Below are 16,620 nucleotides of genomic sequence, written 5' to 3' on the forward strand. Positions count from 1 at the left end.
GAGAGAATAGAGAGAATTAGATTGTGTGTTTTCAACCAAAACCCAATACCATATATTTATACTACACTTGAAGGGGTAAAATGGTCCAAAAAAAAATTCAAAAAACTGCAAAAAAACGTCTATAAACGGCTCTTTTTTTAAAAAAAATCGAACAGCTCAAAAAACCGGTTTTTATCCGGTTCCAAAAATTCCGGATTTTATCTGGAAAAAATCCGGTCCCCAGCCAACGGTTATATCCGGTCGGATCCGGATCGGATCCAGGAACCGGATCTGGTTCTGACAATATCCGGATCCTGTCAAATCCGGTTTCAGATTTTTTTTCGGTTTTTTTCGGATCCGGTTTTTTTGTGCACCTATACTCTTGACCTTAGGTTACTATTTAATGGGTATGTTTTTCTTGTATTATTAATTAATTAATATTAATGCGAAGGCTAATGATATTAATTGTGTTTACTATTTATGAAGTGTCTTACCTGTATATTTATTTATGCCCGAACCAAAATGGATTATCAGGAACTAAGGGGGATGATTAGTAGAACCTGAACTTGCAGAAATGATTAAAAGTAATGCTATTATTTATTTTTATAGACTATTCTATTTTTATTATTCAATTTTCAAAATACTATTTAAACATAAAAACTTTGTTATGAATGTGATTCTGTGTTATAAAGTTCATACTGTAAAATAGGGTTATTTATTCTTGTTAATTGCCAGGAGTTTGCTACTTGCTAGTTGTTATTTTATTTAGAGAAAAGTATATGAAAATGCATTGAACTTTCACCAGATTCCTATTGTATGCATTCAACTTTGAAATCTCCTATTGTATGCATTTAACTTTCTAAATTATTCTATTGTATGCATTGAATTACCTATTGTTCAGGTAGCAGGTCAATATGTAGAAAAAGTTACATGGTTGATCCCTCAACTTAACGCCCGTTAAATTTTTCAGTTAAGTCTTATCTTATCTACCATTCTCTTCATAAATTCTTTTTTTTTTTCTTCTTCTTCTTCTTTCTTCATGAGAGATTCATCATCACCATTATATTCATTCATTGGATCATTTTACAAGCAGAACAAAAATAAAGCTTCAATCTGGTTACCAAAACCAGATTCGTATCATCTTCGAATCTAAATAATCTCAAAGGAAAACATAACTGGTTCATCTTTACCTTCACCACGTCCGTTATCTTCATATCCAAATTTGGGCGTTTCTTGTTTTGAAAATTAAATAGAAAACTAAGATTAGATTCATGTTCCTGATTGAAAACCTAACTTTCGTCAATAAACCGATTTCGTTTTCATCAACTAAAGTGTCTTCATCCAATCAAAAAAAGTCAACAGGATGAACTATTTGGGTTATCTCAACGATTTTCATATAAGATAAATTTCGGATTCGTATTATTATTTACTTGTTTGAACTATTTGAGTCATAAAACCGGATTAAAATTATCTTTCATTTAGCTAATTTTCAAATCTGAGTTTAAAAGTTTTTAAACCTAAAATCTAAATTTTCAATTTGGATTAATCTTGTGTTTTTTAGGTCACGAATTTAATTTTCGAGTGTTAAGTGACTGATTTGGAACAAATTTTTTGTAGTAATCGTTATCTTAAAACACAAAAAATTCGATTTTAATTTTATGTTCATAACTTGTGTAGCTCATGTTTCAGACTTTAATTTTATCAAGGAACAAGATTAAAGAATGGCCAAGTGCAATCTTGGAGTCAATTCACAATCTCGTGTGTTTGAAACTTGATATTAATCCACTTAAACATGTAACTTGAAATTGATATAACTTTTGTTTTCATAAACGAACTGAAATTGATGTAAGATCTAGAACTAGTTTGTGCATCTAGATTCGATTTAATTGATCATGACACTTAGATGATTGATTATCAATGTTGAAGTTGAATCTAATGATTGCAATATATGTATTCACATGAGATTTTTGATTGAGATGGTGTTCTGAAGGTTTGAACTAAATTAAGTTTTAAGAAGTAATGATGATGATGAATGATGAAGATGATGATGTTTTATTTAACAAAGGGATCAATGAAATTAGGATTTACATCTTGAGGGACTAATAATGTAAATATATAATTGAAGGTTATCTATTATAATAGGTTAAATACATACAATATAATAATTTAGAAAGTTAAATGCATACAATAGGAGATTTCAAAGTTGAATGCATACAATAGAAATTTAGTGAAAGTTCAATACATTTTCATATACTTTTCCCTATTATTTATTGTTCAATAAGTGTGAGTTTATAATAATAAGTGATGAATAAGTCTTATTTTAATGTTTAATGAATGAATAAGATATAAAAACAGTAATGTTTGCCATTTGTGAGTTGAATTGTGATTCCTCTACGTGTGTATTAAGTTTTGACAACGCTTATTTTTGGGTTTCTCATCATCACGATCTTCATCTTCATTCGCTTCTTTCACAGCAGCAGCCCAATTTATATGTTTTAACATCAACTTCTGATAACACTTTATGGACTCATTACCTGCATCCACTATCACAAAACAGATACCCTCTGAAATAACTGCACAAACCGACAATCAGAAACGCTTTATGGACTTATGTGTTGGTACTTTATGCTGTTTGATGACACAGTTAAAATCCAGCCTTAACCATTCATTAAGGATTACAAATACTGCCCAGCAGTTGGCAAATGTTGCTCGAGGTAACAGGGGTCCTGTTACTCTCTTTTGGCATAATTAATAGAGTAAAAGTATTTAGTTACTGTTTATGGAATTTTTTTATTTTTTTTTTTAAATCTAAATTGTACTGCAATTTAATGACTTTATAATGTATAAGCTGCGTCATTGGTAATGTTTTTATGGTTGCTATTGCTTTATAAATGTTGAATAAGTACCTGATGCATCTTATATAACAGGTTACTACGTTCATTTTATATATCATCTTAATCTAAAACCTACTCTGAGTCTCCATTCATACGTTAGCATTGAAGGCTGTCAAAGAGTTAATTTCTTGAGGTCTCTATGAGTTGTGATAAATCCAAGATTATTTGGTTCCTGCATCGAAACTCGCATATAATATCGAACCTCACAAAGAACACACTTTTTAAACAAAGAAATAATTTTATTCTCGTGCTTATTTTCGGTATGAGTTTGAGTGGAAACTCAATAAAGAAATGTTATCGACATTTGAGGGACTAAAATCTAAAGGATTATTCCATTTCCTCACACGGTTTCCTAACCATCTGATATTTACATTTTCTACCTCCAAACCATTGATGTGTTCCATCATGATCCCAGCCGAACTACGGTTAACTAAACCTTGACAACCTGGCCTGTAATCGACTAACCCATCATCATAACTAGTCCATCGTTTGTAATTAAGGTCAACATTCAAGAATTTTAAGTTACTAAGTCCGCCACTTTTGGCCCCTGACAAAAAGATCCCATTTTCTGATGTTGCGGTGATGTTAACGAAAGTAAGATTGGAGATTGAGCCCGTTTTTGAAGTGTTATCTCTTGGGCATGTTGTCACGTAGATTGGCTCCGCCCGACCCCACCATGATGGATCGTAGTATCTTGTAGTTATGTTTATGTTTGAAAACGTTACGTCACTTACATTTCCTGCCAAATAGGCACACATACAGGGTTATGACTTATGAAGCAATTAAAGTTATCAGGGCCCGGATATTGGGTCTTGCAAGATGTGCACTTACACAGGGCCCAATATCTAATATGCCTAAAATATATAGCCCAATAATATATTTGTTTGGATCATTTATTTATCATGGTTCAAAAAATTAAAAACTAAATACTTAAATCCTAAAGTAACTAAAATTGACTTTGACTATGTTTGACCGACTTTTATGGAATAAATCCGACTTTGAACCTAATGAATCCGGCGGTAATCGACTAAATTGGACTTTTGACAACTTTGACCGAATAAATCAGTCGTCAAAGATTAGTCGGGACTAGTTATACAACTTCAAACTCCCGACTAGACATGAACTAGTCGACCTAGTTGGAGGACTTATGACTACATATCAATATTTCATAATATTTGTTAGTTGTTACATGTAGAAAGATATGTCAAGTATGAACTTTGAAAGTAAAAGCATACCTCCATCGCGTATTTGCAGTCCAAGTCCTCTATGAGAGTCAACTATCGTGATATTATCAAAAAAGAGACCTCTGAATTCAAACCAACTGGCACTACCAAATTTTATAGCAGATGATTTAGTACGAATCCAACAATCTGTAGCTGTGAGATTGTAAAGAGGGCCATCATACGTCTTTGGACAAATAGCATCATCGCCAGTGTTGATGTTACATCTTGTGATCACGGTATTATTTGAATCATCTATATCAATTCCATCATTGTTTGGAGTATTGAAATCTCCATAGATTGACAAATCATGAATGTATGTATCATCACATTGTACCAAATGCAAACTGCAATCACACAATAACATCATAAGTCATTCAATTAAAGCTAAACCAAACTGTACAAAATAAAAGAACGAAAATTTCCAATCACACAATAATTTTGACCAAGGTTGCAAACGAGAGCTCGAGTACAAGATCTAGCTCACCAAACACTCAACTACATTAAGCTTAACCGAATTGCTCAATACAAACTTGTTTCGTTGATAGCTATAACTTTGACTAGTCAAATGTGCGTTCAAGATCTACTAGCATGTTCAATCCTACATCAGTTTACAGTATTGATTAATAACTCTATTTTAAGTTGAATTGAATTTAAGTAATAAATTAATCTAACTAGAAACACAATAATTGTACCAAAACTATAATAATATATAATTAGTTTTTTTTTATTATCAGATAATCTATTTTGAAATGCAATTTAGATCGAGTTGGATAGAGATCGAACCACCAATAAGCAGGCTCAGTCAACTGTACGTCCCAAACCCTAACATTTCGGCTCCGAATAAAACCGATCAATCGCGGCCTACATTCATCACCGGAACACGCACCAGTCTGATTCCAGCTAACCATCACATTCTTCCGTTCATCAAACCTAACAACAAACTCCAATCCTTGACCGTTAATCTCACCGCCGCCGGTAATCCCGACGTCCACCGCATCCTCCGCCAGTACCACATACCACCGGCTCTGTTCCGCCGGATAATCCTCCAACCTCGTTCCTCCTAACACCGTCGCGTTCTTCTGCACCTCCAACACCACACCGGACTTCAAAAACACCGTCGCCGTCAAGTACTTCCCCGGAGGAAAAACCACACGACCGCCGCCAGCTTTAGAGCATTCGTCAATCGCCGACTGGATTGAATCGGTGTCGTAGTGAACGCCGTCTCCGACAGCTCCGTAGTCAGTTACAAAGATAGTTACAGGCGCCGGAGATCTGAGAGAGTGAGGTAAAAGGATAGATGAAGCTGGTGATGACGTGTATGATTCGGATTGGATTAGTGTAGTACAGAGAGATAAAATTAGAATTAAAAATGGAACATTTAGAAATGAAATAATTGATAACTGAGAGCGAATAAAAATAGGAAATGTCATTGTTCCGGTTATACGATATCCGGCGATTGGATGCGGATTTAAATCGTTGAATCGTGTATCGTATATCGTAATCGTATTCGTATATTGCATTATATCATATCAATCAACCAATCACTTTTTGTATTGTTATATTTTCGTATACAAATTGGAAAAATTATTTTGACGAAAACAAATAAGAATGATAAAATGGAATTTTCGATACTAGGTCATTGAAGCCTTGTGCTTATGGTTAACTTGTATGTTTAGTTAATGAGCATTACTAATATACTATTAGTGTATTTTTAAAAGCAAAATATATCGCATTGTAATTTTGATTTAGTACTCCTTCCGTCTCAAATTAAGTGTTTTATAGAAATTATAGTTGAATTTAAGATATGTATGGTAATTGTCAATTTTATTCTTATATTAAAGGTAAATTTGACTGAATTTATTTTTGATATAATTGAAAGATAATAATAAATTAGGGTAAATTATAGAGTTTAATGATATTTATAAATTATTTTTTGCAAGTGGCAATTATTTTGGAACAGACATAAATAGTAAGGTATTCACTTATTTTGAGACGAAGAGAGTAATAAAAATTGGTGTGGTAATGAACCGCCTAATGTGAATATATTCAAATCCCTAAAACACGATGTTATTTGTTTACGAGAGAGTATTTTCTCTCAAACACCGAGAGCGTTAAAAAATATAGGATCGACTCTGCAGTTAGAATTATGTCTTCACGAGAAGATGTTTCGTATTTGCGATAGTACATGTGATGTGACGCATAGAGTCTCTTTTTTAGCATTTCTTTTACTCTATCTAGGCAAGTGACACTGTCACTTGCAACCATTATAAATACAAATAGTCTAAAAATATTGAGTTTTTTTTTTATTAATGTGACACTGATGTAGATAGAAAAGTTTTGTTAATGGTTGTTAAGATAAAGAGCAACCTAACACATCATCCGTATCACCTAAATACGATCCAAAAGTCACGTGTCAATCACTAGAATCTTCTTTTTTTCTGAAAACCTACTAAATCAAAAAAAATTTCTCAAATAATACTAAAACACTAGTGAAATGACCCGTGGAATCACGGGTTTGTTTAAATGAAACAGTTTAACGATATGTTTTAGGTACTAGTGAAATGACCCGTGAAATCACGTGTTTGTTTAAACGAAACAGTTTAATGATATGTTTTATGAAAGGACCCGTCCTAATTCATCCGGACAAAGTCCATATCGATTACAAACGATTCACAATAGTTGGTTACATCGCGAGGTACTTGACCTCTATATGATACATTTTACAAACATTGCATTCGTTTTTGAAAAGACAATCTTTCATTACATCGAAATTTGACAACATGCATACCATTTCGTAATATATCTTACTATAATTGAATTAATAATAATCTTGATGAACTCAACGACTCGAATGCAAAGTTTTTTGAAATATGTCATGAATGACTCCAAGTAATATCTCTAAGATGAGCAAATGTACAGCGGAAGATTTCTTTCGTACCTGAGAATAAACATGCTTTAAAGTGTCAGCCAAAAGGTTTGTGAGTTCATTAGTTTAACATAAATAATCATTTCATAATCTTAATAGACCACAAGATTTCATATTTCCATTTCTCATAACATACGTCCCATGCATAGAGACAAAAATATCATTCATATGGGTTGAACACATGGTAACCGACATTCACAATATGCATATAAGAATATCCCCATCATTCCGGGATCCTCCTTCGGACATGATATAAATTTCGAAGTACTAAAGCATCCGGTACTTTGGATGGGGCTTGTTGGGCCCGATAGATCTATCTTTAGGATTCGCGTCAATTAGGGTGTCTGTTCCCTAATTCTTAGATTACCAGACTTAATAAAAAGGGGCATATTCGATTTCGATCATTCAACCATATAATGTAGTTTTGATTACTTGTGTCTATTTCGTAAAAACATTTATAAAAAATTGTGCATGTATTCTCAGCCCAAAAATATAAAGGGTAAAAAGGCAAATGAAACTCACACATATAAATATTGTAAAGCAGTTAATAAAATATTGCATGTATTCTCAGCCCAAAAATGTAAGGAGTAAAAGGGAACAAATGAAACTCACTTAATGTATTTTGTAGTAAAAATACATATGATTATATTGAACAATGCAGGGTTGTCCTCGGATTCACGAACCTATATCAGTTGTATAATTATTAATATACATATTTGTAATCGAATAAGTTTATATATATATATATATATATATATATATATATATATATATATATATATATATATAATTATATCAAATTTATATTAATATATATATATATATATATATATATATATATATATATATATATATATATATATATATATATATATATATACGCCTCATATATTCATTTTGTATATAAAATTAGTAATGTTGTTATGTTATATGTATTAAATATATTTTTATATATATGTATATATCATTTGTTTGTTAAAAATAGTAATTTTAGTAATACGACGATTACATTAATATTGATAAAAATGATAATAATCACAATACTTAATATTACTAAATAAGGTATTATTGTTAATAATTATGTTAATGATATTAATAACGATATTTATAATAGTAACTGTAAAATGTTAATTTTTCGATTAATGATACTTATAATAATGATTTTAGTAATTACCTATTAGTAATACTCATTATAATATAAATAGTCATTCTTATAATGATAATAATAATAATAATAATTATGATACTTATAATGATAATTGTGTTACTAATAATAATTATAATATTAGTAATAAAGAGCAATATATATATATATTAGTAACACAATTATCATTATAAGTATCATAATTATTATTATTATTATTATTATCATTATAAGAATGACTATTTATATTATAATGAGTATTACTAATAGGTAATTACTAAAATCATTATTATAAGTATCATTAATCGAAAAATTAACATTTTACAGTTACTATTATAAATATCGTTATTAATATCATTAACATAATTATTAACAATAATACCTTATTTAGTAATATTAAGTATTGTGATTATTATCATTTTTATCAATATTAATGTAATCGTCGTATTACTAAAATTACTATTTTTAACAAACAAATGATATATACATATATATAAAAATATATTTAATACATATAACATAACAACATTACTAATTTTATATACAAAATGAATATATGAGGCGTATATATATATATATATATATATATATATATATATATATATATATATATATATATATATATTAATATAAATTTGATATAATTATATATATATATATATATATATATATATATATATATATATATATATATATATATATATATATATATATATAAACTTATTCGATTACAAATATGTATATTAATAATTATACAACTGATATAGGTTCGTGAATCCGAGGACAACCCTGCATTGTTCAATATAATCATATGTATTTTTACTACAAAATACATTAAGTGAGTTTCATTTGTTCCCTTTTACTCCTTACATTTTTGGGCTGAGAATACATGCAATATTTTATTAACTGCTTTACAATATTTATATGCGTGAGTTTCATTTGCCTTTTTACCCTTTATATTTTTGGGCTGAGAATACATGCACAATTTTTTATAAATGTTTTTACGAAATAGACACAAGTAATCAAAACTACATTATATGGTTGAATGATCGAAATCGAATATGCCCCTTTTTATTAAGTCTGGTAATCTAAGAATTAGGGAACAGACACCCTAATTGACGCGAATCCTAAAGATAGATCTATCGGGCCCAACAAGCCCCATCCAAAGTACCGGATGCTTTAGTACTTCGAAATTTATATCATGTCCGAAGGAGGATCCCGGAATGATGGGGATATTCTTATATGCATATTGTGAATGTCGGTTACCAGGTGTTCAACCCATATGAATGATATTTTTGTCTCTATGCATGGGACGTATGTTATGAGAAATGGAAATATGAAATCTTGTGGTCTATTAAGATTATGAAATGATTATTTATGTTAAACTAATGAACTCACCAACCTTTTGATTGACACTTTAAAGCATGTTTATTCTCAGGTACGAAAGAAATCTTCCGCTGTGCATTTGCTCATCTTAGAGATATTACTTGGAGTCATTCATGACATATTTCAAAAAACGTTGCATTCGAGTCGTTGAGTTCATCAAGATTATTATTAATTCAATTATAGTAAGATATATTACGAAATGGTATGCATGTTGTCAAATTTCGATGTAATGAAAGATTGTCTTTTCAAAAACGAATGCAATGTTTGTAAAATGTATCATATAGAGGTCAAGTACCTCGCGATGTAACCAACTATTGTGAATCGTTTGTAATCGATATGGACTTTGTTCGGATGGATTAGGACGGGTCCTTTCATCTAATACTTCGTTTTTTTCATTCTCTTAGAAACCCAATTAAAGCTCTTCACCTTTATTTATCTCATTGAGTAGGACCATTACACCGCCACTTCCTTTCATAAACATTTTGATACTTGGTTTCCTAAATCCTTCATATGCACATATACAATACTACTTTGTCATAGCCCATACTTGAAACTAAATCAAGTATATCCATGTAAGAAATTTATATATAAACTACATAATTACTATATCAAAGTCAAAGTTACACCTTTTAATACTACTTTTCATAACTTGCTAACTTATTACTGTAAACATAAATTTCAAAGAAAGAAACCAGAATATCACCTTCAATTATTTGAAGAGCTTTCTTGACTTTGTGTTTGCGATCGGGATAATGCAGGTTGAAACCCAGATCTGAAGTTGTACATTTCTTGACTTTGTTATCACCTACAAGGCTACAACAAAGTAGAAATACAGATCAACAACACAAACCGGCCCAATCAGAATAATGCAGGTTGAAACCCAGATCTTAATATTAATGCTTGATCAACACATCACAAATATCAAAGCTCAAAATATGAAGTCCTTGTAAGTTTAACATATTCAGACTCAAGATTATAGTGCAGCTAAACTCATTAAAAAAAACAACAATAAATAAGGTGCAAGAACATTAATATTAGAGAGATATGTGAAAGGTACCTTAAACTTCTCTTAACTTGGTTCCGATCATAATCGTCATCATCTTTTTCATCATCTCTGACACATCACAAACACAATGAATTTACATAAATAGTTGCAAATATTCATCACATACTCGAATCAACATGTTTTTAGTATAGTTGTTGCAAACTTCACAAGAAAGCTGGAAATTAATAAACAAACTGACCAGAATAGTCCAGAGTTCACAATTTTAAGTTGGTCCATATTGCCACATCTAACTAAATATATACTACACAAAATACAATATTAACATAAACCATACCATCCTAAATCTATCAATATTAAACACAAATACAAAATTAATGCAATAGAATAGCCACAATTCATTTAAATCATTGGTTCAGCTATCTATCTATCTACCAGTAGTTTCAAATATATACATAAATACATAAAACAATTTTTCTCATCCAATTAATATTTATATCTAGCCAATTCAATTTAATTCATCAAAAACATCCAACAAAAGTCCCAAAAGATATTCAGAATGAACATACCGAAGTTGTTCATATCCAAAATAACAAAGTAGCTACAATTTTTTTTAATTAGCCTAAAAAATTCGTAAAATAAAACAGAGGCTAAAACCGAAGGTTTTTGGGTTTATCCATAAACATTAGAAAAAGGATCGATGGAGAAATTGGGTCTATCGATAAATAATAGAAAAGGATATAAGCATTATAAAGACAGATCATGTAACAGAGTATAATCGATGGATGCATATAAGGAAGAAATTAAATTGTTATATTGTAAGAAATCATTAGAATCATATGAACACTTATAATAAATATTTATACATGAAAGAAGAAAAATAAATAAATAAAAGTAGATGATTATTGAGGTGAAGAATAATTACCAGGAAAAAGAATATCAACCAGTGGAAGAATTTGAGAATCATGATTGTGAAGAGAAAGAGATGAAAACAAATGAGAAATAAATGTGAGACGATGTTGAGTGTTTTTTTAGGGTTTTGAGGAAAGGGGAATGACGATGGAGATGAAAGAAAAAGCAAATGAAGAATTAGTGAACCCTAATTTGAAAAGAAAAGAATAGCCGTGTAAAGTATTTATTTGATAATTAATGTGTTTATAATGACATCAGCGAGATGTCTTAGATTTTTTTCTTTTTAATTTTTTTCAATAAAGGAAAAAGCTTATTTATGATGTCATCATTTTAGGAATTTAATAAAATCTATAGATTAAGTGAACGTAAATGCTAAAGTCATTTAATTTAATGACCCGTGAAACCACAGAGTCCGACATTAAACAATCCACATTCAATTATAAGATATAATATTGATTGTCATTTTATTTAAAAGTGTAAATTAAAATATAAATTTAGAATTAGTTTTTGCCTAGCTTTTATACCTTCTCGTACTCAATTCAAAATAATTAATTAAAATAATTCAAAATAATTTAATTTTATTAATTAAAATAATTATTAATAAGATTTAATAATAATATAATTAATTAATAAGATTTAATTTTAATTTAAAATTATTTAAATTAATGACATTACCCATCATGTCTAGATTTTTTTCATTTGTTTTTTAAAAATTTTTAAACAAATGAATTAGCCTAATAATGATATCAGTATTATAGCTATAGATTTCTTGAAAAGAAAATTCTATACTTACAAAAACATTACTAAATAATTTTTACAAAATGAGATGCAACTCACATGGACCAATCACATGAATTATTAAGTTCCTTACATTTTTGTGTTCTCTTGATTCATGAATGAAACCTATATTGATTACGAATGATGTTATCGATTCAAACAATTTGCTCGATTTGCTGTCGATATTAAATCCAACCTGTTCGTTTATGAACGATGTTATCGATCCAACAATCCACTCGATTAGTTCGTTTTCCCCGTATTCCGTTCTATCGATGTTATCAATCGTCCCTGTTATTGTATCAATGAATAAATGCTTATAGGATTTAGTACCAGCTCCTTTATTCAGACTTATATAAATGCGATTAACGATTGAACACTCGCAACTCAGATCTGGTATATCCCTTACGGTTTCGCTCAATTACTAAACAGAAGCTCGTATTCAAAAGCAGAAGCTTGTAATTCGATTTAGTACCAACTCCGTTTTGTGTAAGTTGATTAGGTTTACAGTAGCTATTCAATTTTCATTTAATTACATAATTCAATATCCAATTATTTTTATTATTTTTTGTAATTTCAATCTATTTATTTTAGTGTCTTTTGTATGGTACCTTACACAGATAATTGCTTACAAGTCTCTGCAAGTGTTTCTTAATATATATTTGTATATAACTTTTAAGACAGTTATCCATCAATTTGAACTTCATTACTTATGAACTAAATAACTTATTTATACAGGTTTTGATTCATGTGATACTCGGTCCCCTGGGATTGTTGCATCAAATGTCACTCTTCAGGGCAATATTCAATCTTTTAAGACATACATTTGCATCACATTTATAAACTAAACAACTTTTTTCATGTTTACTAACTGTAACTGGATTTGTCTGAGCTTTATTTTGATATCAGTTTTCAGTTTTCACATAATAAGAGAATGGAATTGTATTAGCTACATATAGCATTCGAGTTGGTTCTGTTGTAGTATGGTGTGTTTAGCCACGATTGGTTTTACTGAAGAGATCATAAAGCCTGAAACTAAACACCATCAAATCACTTATGAGGTATACTTTCTCTTAACTGTATCAAAATCTATGTTGGATATGATATTATGTATACTGGTTTGGGCATCAACATGGAGCTTGAAAGTAAAATAAGCCTGATTTTGATATATAAATTAATTTTCGTTATTTTCACCAGCTTAATAATTTAGGGAAAATGATCTACATGTGTTATTGCCATAGGGTGATGCTTAATAAAAGATGAAGGATCAAAAGGTGTCATACATCATCTGCTTATTGAGACATTGACACAAAAGGTGTGATTACCGCATTTACATATTTGAAATTGATGTTCGATTTGTTATTATCTATTGATATAATGCCCTTTTACATCTTCTGCTCATTGACATAATATACATACATGTTAATATAAACCGAACTTACATATAGTTCAATATGATATTGGAAGAAGATACAATGCTATTTTTCATCTTCTCTTAATTGACAATTTATACATGGTAGTATAAACAGAACTAAATTAAACTGTAATGCTATATGTTGCAAATTATAGTCTTTTCTAATATATTAAGCTTCTCCGAATACATTTTGTTATCCACGTGTTTTACAGTGTAGGCGAGTCTTCTCCTATAGTTTCAAGGTATCGTCCAATTGTTGATGTAACTCTTTCTAGCCATATAAATGTTGATAGGTAAGTACCTAATATGTAGTTAATTTGACCCGTTTACTTATTAGTGGGTTTACTTAGTATAGGTTGGGTACATGCCTATTGTAGCGTCTTTGGTGGTTTACTTAGTTTATGTTGATAGGTAAGTACCTAACAGCGTCTAATTGTTTTATCCTTTTTTCATGGCGTTTAAAACAAGATTATGTGCAAACTGTATTTGATAACTTAAACTTTAGTCTTGAGTTTTGGACTAACGTGGCAGAGATAACAACTCTGTAGGGAGTAGTCCCTATTGCAATTGACATATCAGATCATTTGTTTCTGAAAATATGATTTTTGAATTGCAAGTATTTGCTTTTCTGTATTACACTATATTTCTGTGTACACTGATGTTGGCAATTTGGCATGGTTTATAATTGCAACTATAGGAATTGGAAATACGTTATATTAGGCTTCAGTTGGTTAATATATTAGCCTTATATATTATAGATTGTATGTGGTGTATATATATGAAATATGTATGTGATATATATTATGGTGTACATACGTATACGTACACACACATACACATACGTATACGTACACACACATACACATGCGTATACGTACACACACATACACATACACGTATACATACACATACGTATAAGTACACACACATACACATATGTATACGTACACACATATACACATACCTATATGTGCACACACATATGTATACGTACACACGCATATGTGTACACATACACATATATATGTCACAAAAAATAACTATTAATAAGAGGACACATACTAATAGATTATGCAAATTCAAAACAACACATACCAAACAAGTTAGCCAAAACAAGAGTGAAGAGACTCAATGGTAACCGTAAACTATTAATACAATTAAAGATAGGGGTATGTATTAATTTGGGAGATAACCTGTTAATCTAAACCAACTTAAATCTACCAAAACAAGGTAGTTCATTCTATTTCTTTTGTGTGTCCATATTTATGTCACAAAAAAAAAAAAAAAAAAAAAAAAAAAAAAAAAAAAAAAAACGATTAAGAGGGTAGGATAATAAATTATGCAAAGCCAAAACAAAACATACTGTGGCGCATATGCTCTGTCTCACCCGAAAAACTAAAGTGTACGAATATAAGTAGATAATAATAAATTATGCAAAGCCAAAACAACACATACTTTGCCACATATGTTGTGCCGCATATGCTCTGTCTCACCCCAAAACACTGAATTGTAAGAATATAAGTTGGACTCAATTCAGACATCCATTGCTTCAGGCTTCAAAACTCAACAGAGTAGATTTCAACTCTTGTGATATCCAAAACTTGCAATGTGAGCATGACCTTAACCGTCGTCATTCATTGTGCCATACTGATCAAGCAGAAGTAGTGATTCTATGTAGGATGAGGTAAAAGAGGAACAACCAACATTTAGCCCAAGATAGTTGAAGTGTTTCGAATTCGGTTCATGAGCTACAAGACCAGACACTACACGCTTTTCTGAATATTTGAAACGCTCATCTATCATTTTGATTATAAGTTGCTCATTATCCCTGAATCCAATTACATCCCACATCTCCGGTAAGGTAAGATTGAAGAGCTTGTTAAACGATTTTGAATTATAATCCATCAACCACACCTTGTGAACTTCTTTTGAACCCTCGAATTCACTTTGAACCACACCAAGAGACTCTCTTAACTTAAATAGGTCGAGTTCACGATCACCATTAAGTCGAGCTAACTCAGATGGAAGTTTCAGTTTTGTGAATTCTTCACTCTCCAGATTGAACGATATGATAGTATTACAGTCAATAAACATTCTGCCTACATAAGCAGACCAATAAATAAACCCATTTAAAACAACTGGCGTTTGACTCTCCAAATTGATATTATACCATTTATTAGGAAGTTTCGTTAACGGACTTCTCCACACCCCCGCACTTAACGTAAATACTTCAACTCGCCAAGCTCTATGTGTGCATAGAAAATCATTATCATAATCATAATCATAATCATATGGAACATCAAACGTATTTATTTTGACAATCTTGGGGTCGAGAGAGTTAGGACAAACCCCAAAACCAGAGGTAACAGCAATAGCCCACCGATAATTAGGCGAATCAATCGTTACTGATTTTTTTATTGAAGGATTCCAAATAATGTAGCAATTAAAACAATCATCATCTTCACCGGTAAAACAAAGTAAGCCATGAGAACAACCAACTAACTTTGAATCTTGCTTCATATTTTTAAGTCTATTAACGGACCAGGGATACTTGAAAGAAATCTTGTGCTGAGGGAAAGTTTCATCATCATCAACTATCCAACAATATTCTTCTCTTTCATGATCATCATCCACGTAACCTCTATACACTCTTAAAAGAATACGTTTTCGTTGCGCCAGCTGGCAGATAATGTAGTCGGATTTGAATTCAGAGCTATCAATCAAAGACTTCCATTCTTTTGAGACTAATCGAAATCGAATTAGTGATTTAACAGGAAGCTGATAAAAGATTTGGATTAGTATAACCGATGGTATGTAATTTGACATCGTTTTTATGATTTTGGAGAGTACCGTGTACGTAACCGATCTATCAATATTTATACAGAAAAGTTTACATAAATGAATATATGAAAAATCTAATCTTTAAATAATTGAGTTGTTAATTACTCGATTCTTTAGGAAACAA

The 16,620-nt window shown here is 30.4% G+C and overlaps 2 protein-coding genes and 1 long non-coding RNA gene across 3 annotated transcripts; all 3 read right to left on the reverse strand.

Annotated features, from left to right (window-relative positions):
• Positions 1 to 3,122: 3,122 nt before the first annotated feature.
• On the reverse strand, positions 3,123 to 5,616 carry LOC139874313 (probable polygalacturonase). Its single transcript, XM_071861756.1, has 3 exons — positions 4,880 to 5,616; positions 4,109 to 4,440; positions 3,123 to 3,612 (listed from the first exon to the last, which is right to left on the reverse strand). The coding sequence occupies exons 1-3, from the start codon at positions 5,614 to 5,616 to the stop codon at positions 3,125 to 3,127; spliced, it is 1,557 nt and encodes a 518-aa protein (XP_071717857.1). The 3' UTR covers positions 3,123 to 3,124.
• A 4,316-nt stretch (positions 5,617 to 9,932) lies between these two features.
• On the reverse strand, positions 9,933 to 11,606 carry LOC139876328 (uncharacterized). The gene is made up of 3 exons (XR_011768043.1): positions 11,481 to 11,606; positions 10,610 to 10,666; positions 9,933 to 10,357 (listed from the first exon to the last, which is right to left on the reverse strand). It is a non-coding gene; the product is annotated as an uncharacterized lncRNA (long non-coding RNA).
• A 3,669-nt stretch (positions 11,607 to 15,275) lies between these two features.
• On the reverse strand, positions 15,276 to 16,481 carry LOC139874314 (F-box only protein 8-like). The gene has a single exon (XM_071861758.1). The coding sequence runs from the start codon at positions 16,479 to 16,481 to the stop codon at positions 15,276 to 15,278; it is 1,206 nt and encodes a 401-aa protein (XP_071717859.1).
• Positions 16,482 to 16,620: the final 139 nt, after the last annotated feature.

The sequence above is a fragment of the Rutidosis leptorrhynchoides genome, chromosome 11 (genome assembly GCF_046630445.1).
Source record: "Rutidosis leptorrhynchoides isolate AG116_Rl617_1_P2 chromosome 11, CSIRO_AGI_Rlap_v1, whole genome shotgun sequence".
NCBI classification, from domain to species: Eukaryota; Viridiplantae; Streptophyta; class Magnoliopsida; order Asterales; family Asteraceae; genus Rutidosis; species Rutidosis leptorrhynchoides.

Coding starts and splice junctions, on each gene's coding strand:
- LOC139874313 (XM_071861756.1), bottom strand. CDS start 5,616: ATGCAATATACGAATACGATTACGATATACGATACACGATTCAACGAT. Junction 4,441..4,879: donor ACTGAGCCTGCTTATTGGTG/GTTCGATCTCTA, acceptor GTGTGATTGCAG/TTTGCATTTGGTACAATGTG. Junction 3,613..4,108: donor ACTGCAAATACGCGATGGAG/GTATGCTTTTAC, acceptor CCTATTTGGCAG/GAAATGTAAGTGACGTAACG.
- LOC139874314 (XM_071861758.1), bottom strand. CDS start 16,481: ATGTCAAATTACATACCATCGGTTATACTAATCCAAATCTTTTATCAG.